The sequence below is a fragment of the Chiloscyllium punctatum genome, unplaced genomic scaffold (genome assembly GCF_047496795.1).
Source record: "Chiloscyllium punctatum isolate Juve2018m unplaced genomic scaffold, sChiPun1.3 scaffold_1100, whole genome shotgun sequence".
Taxonomy (NCBI): domain Eukaryota; kingdom Metazoa; phylum Chordata; class Chondrichthyes; order Orectolobiformes; family Hemiscylliidae; genus Chiloscyllium; species Chiloscyllium punctatum.
Genome location: NW_027310834.1, coordinates 12,501 through 20,000, shown reverse-complemented (window position 1 = coordinate 20,000; position 7,500 = coordinate 12,501). Strand labels below are relative to the sequence as shown.

Here is a 7,500-nt window from a genome sequence, read left to right as displayed (position 1 = left end):
ACACACACACACATACTCACTCTCACACCCAGACACACACACGCACTCACATACACACACTCACACACCCAGACACACTCACACTCACACACATACTCACTCTCACACTCACACACCCAGACACACACACGCACTCACACACACACACTCACACACCCAGACACACACACGCTCACACTCACTCACTCACACACCCAGACACACTCACACTCACACTCACACACACACTCACTCTCACACTCACACACCCAGACACACACACGCACTCACACACACACACTCACACACCCAGACACACACACACTCACACTCACTCACTCACACACCCAGACACACTCACACTCACACTCACACACACACTCACTCTCACACTCACACACCCAGACACACACACGCACTCACACACACACACTCACACACCCAGACACACGCACACTCACACACACTCAGTCACACACCCAGACACACTCACACTCACACTCACACTCACTGTCACACTCACACACCCAGACACAGACACGCACTCACACACACACACTCACACACCCAGACACACACACACTCACACACCCAGACACACTCACACACACACATACTCACTCTCACACTCACACACCCAGACACACACACGCACTCACACACACACACTCACACACCCAGACACACACACGCTCACACTCACTCACTCACACACCCAGACACACTCACACTCACACTCACTCTCACACCCAGACACACTCACACTCACACTCACACACACACTCATACACCCAGATACACACACACACTCACACTCACTCTCACGCTCACACTCACACACACTCATACACCCAAACACACTCACACTCACTCACACACTCATACACCCAGATACACACACACGCTCACACACTCATACACCCAGATACACACACACACACTCACTCACACACCCAGACACACTCACACTCACTCACACACTCATACACCCAGATACACACACACACTCACTCACTCACACACCCAGACACACTCACACTCACACTCACTCACACACTCATACACCCAGATACACACACACACTCACTCTCAAACACACTCACACTCACTCACACACCCAGACACACTCACAATCATGCTCTCTCACACACTCATACACACTCACACTCACTCACACACTCATACACCCAGACACACACACACTCACTCACTCACACACCCAGACACACTCACACTCACACTCACTCTCACACTCACACACCCAGATGCACACATACTCACTCTCACTCACACACCCAGACACACAGACTCACACTCACTCACTCACACACCCAGACACACTCACATTCATACTCACTCTCAAACACACTCACACTCACTCACACACACACACAGACACACACACACTCGCACTCACTCTCAAACACACTCACACACCCATACACACTCACTCTCAAACATACTCACACACTCACACACCCAGACAAACACATTCGCACTCACTCACACACTCATACACCCAGACACACACACACACTCACTCACACACCCAGACACACTCACACTCACACTCACTCACTCACACAACCCGGACACACACTCACTCATGCTCACTCTCAAACACACTCACAATCACACTCACTCTGAAACACACTCACACACCCAGACAAGCTCACTCTCACACTCACACACCGAGACACACACTCACTCACACTCACTCTCAAACACACACACACTCACTCACACTCACTCACATACTCACACACCCAGACACACTCACACTCACTCACACCTCCACACACACCCACACACAAACACACACGCTCACAGACATACACACTCTCACACGTGCACACACCCACACACATTCCGACACACACCCACACACATTCCCACACACACTCTCTCTCTCTCCCTCCCAGGATGTTTTCACACTCTCTCTCTCTCTGTTCCCCCCCCCCAATCCCCCAGGTTGATATCTATATTCTAACCCAGCCTCCCTCGGGGAAGTGGCTCCAGTTTGGAACAGAGCTCACCAGTAACAGTGGGAGGGTCTCGTGTACAATATCCCCAGAGAGACGCCTCCCCATCGGGGTCTATCCTGTTCGGATGTTTGTAAGGTAACAGGACCGCGAGGGGGAAGGGAGGCAGGATCATTCCAGGGGGAACGTGCTGCCTGAGGGTGTGAGGGAGGGAGGGTCATTCGGGGGGTTAGGGTGTGGGACGTGCTGCCTGAGGGTGTGGGGGAGGGAGGGTCATTCGGGGGGTTAGGGTGTGGAACGTGCTGCCTGAGAGTGTGGGGGAGGGAGGGTCATTCGGGGGGGTTAGGGTGTGGGACGTGCTGCCTGAGAGTGTGGGGGAGGGAGGGTTATTCGAGGGGTTAGGGTGTGGGACGTGCTGCCTGAGGGTGTGGGGGAGGGAGGGTCATTCGGGGGGTTAGGGTGTGGGACGTGCTGCCTGAGGGTGTGGGGGAGGGAGGGTCATTCGGGGGGTTAGGGTGTGGGACGTGCTGCCTGAGAGTGTGGGGAAGACAGGGTCATTCGGGGGGTTAGGGTGTGGGACGTGCTGCCTGAGAGTGTGGGGGTGACAGGGTCATTCGGGGGGTTAGGGTGTGGGACGTGCTGCCTGAGAGTGTGGGGGAGGGAGGGTCATTCGGGGGTTAGGGTGTGGGACGTGCTGCCTGAGGGTGTGGGGGAGGGAGGGTCATTCGAGGGGTTAGGGTGTGGGACGTGCTGCCTGAGGGTGTGGGGGAGACAGGGTCATTCGGGGGGTTAGGGTGTGGGACGTGCTGCCTGAGAGTGTGGGGGAGGGAGGGTCATTCGGGGGGTTAGGGTGTGGGACGTGCTGCCTGAGGGTGTGGGGGGAGGGAGGGTCATTCGGGGGGTTAGGGTGTGGGACGTGCTGCCTGAGAGTGTGGGGGAGACAGGGTCATTCGGGGGGTTAGGGTGTGGGACGTGCTGCCTGAGGGTGTGGGGGAGACAGGGTCATTCGGGGGGTTAGGGTGTGGGACGTGCTGCCTGAGAGTGTGGGGGTGACAGGGTCATTCGGGGGGTTAGGGTGTGGGACGTGCTGCCTGAGAGTGTGGGGGTGACAGGGTCATTCGGGGGGTTAGGGTGTGGGACGTGCTGCCTGAGGGTGTGGGGGAGGGAGGGTCATTCGGGGGGTTAGGGTGTGGGACGTGCTGCCTGAGGGTGTGGGGGAGGGAGGGTCATTCGGGGGGTTAGGGTGTGGGACGTGCTGCCTGAGGGTGTGGGGGAGGGAGGGTCATTCGGGGGGTTAGGGTGTGGGACGTGCTGCCTGAGAGTGTGGGGGAGGGAGGGTCATTCGGGGGGTTAGGGTGTGGGACGTGCTGCCTGAGGGTGTGGGGGAGGGAGGGTCATTCGGGGGGTTAGGGTGTGGGACGTGCTGCCTGAGAGTGTGGGGGAGACAGGGTCATTCGGGGGGTTAGGGTGTGGGACGTGCTGCCTGAGGGTGTGGGGGAGGGAGGGTCATTCGGGGGGTTAGGGTGTGGGACGTGCTGCCTGAGGGTGTGGGGGAGGGAGGGTCATTCGGGGGGTTAGGGTGTGGGACGTGCTGCCTGAGGGTGTGGGGGAGGGAGGGTCATTCGAGGGGTTAGGGTGTGGGACGTGCTGCCTGAGGGTGTGGGGGAGGGAGGGTCATTCGGGGGGTTAGGGTGTGGGACGTGCTGCCTGAGGGTGTGGGGGAGGGAGGGTCATTCGGGGGGTTAGGGTGTGGGACGTGCTGCCTGAGGGTGTGGGGGAGACAGGGTCATTCGGGGGGTTAGGGTGTGGGACGTGCTGCCTGAGGGTGTGGGGGAGACAGGGTCATTCGGGGGGTTAGGGTGTGGGACGTGCTGCCTGAGGGTGTGGGGGTGACAGGGTCATTCGGGGGGTGTATTCAGCAGGGTAAGGGTCACTCACTGTGTAACCGTACAGAGTCAGGGTTTATTCAGCAGGGTAAGGGTCACTCACTGTGTAACTGTACAGAGTCAGTGTTTATTCAGCAGGGTAAGGGTCACTCACTGTGTAACTGTACAGAGTCAGGGTTTATTCAGCAGGGTAAGGGTCACTCACTGTGTAACTGTACAGAGCCAGGGTTTATTCAGCAGGGTAAGGGTCACTCACTGTGTAACCGTACAGAGTCAGGGTTTATTCAGCAGGGTAAGGGTCACTCACTGTGTAACTGTACAGAGTCAGTGTTTATTCAGCAGGGTAAGGGTCACTCACTGTGTAACCGTACAGAGTCAGGGTTTATTCAGCAGGGTAAGGGTCACTCACTGTGTAACTGTACAGAGTCAGTGTTTATTCAGCAGGGTAAGGGTCACTGTGTAACTGTACAGAGTCAGGGTTTATTCAGCAGGGTAAGGGTCACTCACTGTGTAACCGTACAGAGTCAGGGTTTATTCAGCAGGGTAAGGGTCACTCACTGTGTAACCGTACAGAGTCAGGGTTTATTCAGCAGGGTAAGGGTCACTCACTGTGTAACTGTACAGAGTCAGGGTTTATTCAGCAGGGTAAGGGTCACTCACTGTGTAACCGTACAGAGTCAGGGTTTATTCAGCAGGGTAAGGGTCACTCACTGTGTAACTGTACAGAGCCAGGGTTTATTCAGCAGGGTAAGGGTCACTCACTGTGTAACTGTACAGAGTCAGGGTTTATTCAGCAGGGTAAGGGTCACTCACTGTGTAACCGTACAGAGTCAGGGTTTATTCAGCAGGGTAAGGGTCACTCACTGTGTAACTGTACAGAGTCAGGGTTTATTCAGCAGGGTAAGGGTCACTCACTGTGTAACCGTACAGAGTCAGGGTTTATTCAGCAGGGTAAGGGTCACTCACTGTGTAACCGTACAGAGTCAGTGTTTATTCAGCAGGGTAAGGGTCACTCACTGTGTAACTGTACAGAGTCAGGGTTTCTTCAGCAGGGAAAGGGTCACTCACTGTGTAACCGTACAGAGTCAGGGTTTATTCAGCAGGGTAAGGGTCACTCACTGTGTAGCTGTACAGAGCCAGGGTTTATTCAGCAGGGTAAGGGTCACTCACTGTGTAACTGTACAGAGTCAGTGTTTATTCAGCAGGGTAAGGGTCACTCACTGTGTAACTGTACAGAGTCAGGGTTTCTTCAGCAGGGTAAGGGTCACTCACTGTGTAACTGTACAGAGTCAGGGTTTATTCAGCAGGGTAAGGGTCACTCACTGTGTAACCGTACAGAGTCAGTGTTTATTCAGCAGGGTAAGGGTCACTCACTGTGTAACCGTACAGAGTCAGTGTTTATTCAGCAGGGTAAGGGTCACTCACTGTGTAACCGTACAGAGTCAGGGTTTATTCAGCAGGGTAAGGGTCACTCACTGTGTAACCGTACAGAGTCAGTGTTTATTCAGCAGGGTAAGGGTCACTCACTGTGTAACCGTACAGAGTCAGTGTTTATTCAGCAGGGTAAGGGTCACTCACTGTGTAACTGTACAGAGTCAGGGTTTATTCAGCAGGGTAAGGGTCACTCACTGTGTAACTGTACAGAGTCAGTGTTTATTCAGCAGGGTAAGGGTCACTCACTGTGTAACCGTACAGAGTCAGTGTTTATTCAGCAGGGTAAGGGTCACTCACTGTGTAACTGTACAGAGTCAGGGTTTATTCAGCAGGGTAAGGGTCACTCACTGTGTAACGTACAGAGTCAGTGTTTATTCAGCAGAGTAAGGGTCACTCACTGTGTAACCGTACAGAGTCAGGGTTTCTTCAGCAGGGTAAGGGTCACTCACTGTGTAACCGTACAGAGACAGTGTTTATTCAGCAGGGTAAGGGTCACTCACTGTGTAACTGTACAGAGTCAGTGTTTATTCAGCAGGGTAAGGGTCACTCACTGTGTAACTGTACAGAGTCAGGGTTTATTCAGCAGGGTAAGGGTCACTCACTGTGTAACTGTACAGAGTCAGTGTTTATTCAGCAGGGTAAGGGTCACTCACTGTGTAACCGTACAGAGTCAGGGTTTATTCAGCAGGGTAAGGGTCACTCACTGTGTAACCGTACAGATTCAGGGTTTATTCAGCAGGGTAAGGGTCACTCACTGTGTAACCGTACAGAGTCAGGGTTTATTCAGCAGGGTAAGGGTCACTCACTGTGTAACTGTACAGAGTCAGTGTTTATTCAGCAGGGTAAGGGTCACTCACTGTGTAACCGTACAGAGTCAGGGTTTATTCAACAGGGTAAGGGTCACTCACTGTGTAATCGTACAGAGTCAGGGTTTATTCAACAGGGTAAGGGTCACTCACTGTGTAACCGTACAGAGTCAGGGTTTATTCAGCAGGGTAAGGGTCACTCACTGTGTAACCGTACAGAGTCAGTGTTTATTCAGCAGGGTAAGGGTCACTCACTGTGTAACTGTACAGAGTCAGTGTTTATTCAGCAGGGTAAGGGTCACTCACTGTGTAACTGTACAGAGTCAGGGTTTATTCAGCAGGGTAAGGGTCACTCACTGTGTAACTGTACAGAGCCAGGGTTTATTCAGCAGGGTAAGGGTCACTCACTGTGTAACCGTACAGAGTCAGGGTTTATTCAGCAGAGTAAGGGTCACTCACTGTGTAACCGTACAGAGTCAGGGTTTATTCAGCAGGGTAAGGGTCACTCACTGTGTAACTGTACAGAGCCAGGGTTTATTCAGCAGGGTAAGGGTCACTCACTGTGTAACCGTACAGAGTCAGTGTTTATTCAGCAGGGTAAGGGTCACTCACTGTGTAACCGTACAGAGTCAGGGTTTATTCAGCAGAGTAAGGGTCACTCACTGTGTAACCGTACAGAGTCAGGGTTTATTCAGCAGGGTAAGGGTCACTGTGTAACTGTACAGAGTCAGGGTTTATTCAGCAGGGTAAGGGTCACTCACTGTGTAACCGTACAGAGTCAGTGTTTATTCAGCAGGGTAAGGGTCACTCACTGTGTAACCATACAGAGTCAGGGTTTATTCAGCAGGGTAAGGGTCACTCACTGTGTAACCGTACAGAGTCAGGGTTTATTCAGCAGGGTAAGGGTCACTCACTGTGTAACCGTACAGAGTCAGGGTTTATTCAGCAGGGTAAGGGTCACTCACTGTGTAACTGTACAGAGTCAGGGTTTATTCAGCAGGGTAAGGGTCACTCACTGTGTAACTGTACAGAGCCAGGGTTTATTCAGCAGGGTAAGGGTCACTCACTGTGTAACCGTACAGAGTCAGTGTTTATTCAGCAGGGTAAGGGTCACTCACTGTGTAACTGTACAGAGCCAGGGTTTATTCAGCAGGGTAAGGGTCACTCACTGTGTAACCGTACAGAGTCAGTGTTTATTCAGCAGGGTAAGGGTCACTCACTGTGTAACCATACAGAGTCAGGGTTTATTCAGCAGGGTAAGGGTCACTCACTGCGTAACCGTACAGAGTCAGTGTTTATTCAGCAGGTAAGGGTCACTCACTGCGTAACCGTACAGAGTCAGTGTTTATTCAGCAGGGTAAGGGTCACTCACTGTGTAACCGTACAGAGTCAGTGTTTATTCAGCAGGGTAAG

General features: G+C 53.1%; 1 protein-coding gene across 1 annotated transcript in view; it reads left to right on the top strand.

Annotated features, from left to right (window-relative positions):
* Window positions 1-7,500, top strand: part of LOC140474606 (membrane-associated phosphatidylinositol transfer protein 1-like) — a gene marked incomplete at its 3' end in the record, with an annotated part of 32,078 nt that overhangs the window by 22,926 nt on the left and 1,652 nt on the right. Inside the window, exon 3 of the mRNA XM_072567718.1 lies at window positions 1,951-2,099. Within this exon, the coding sequence (XP_072423819.1) occupies window positions 1,951-2,099 (149 nt within the window). The remainder of the gene's footprint in view (window positions 1-1,950; window positions 2,100-7,500) is intronic.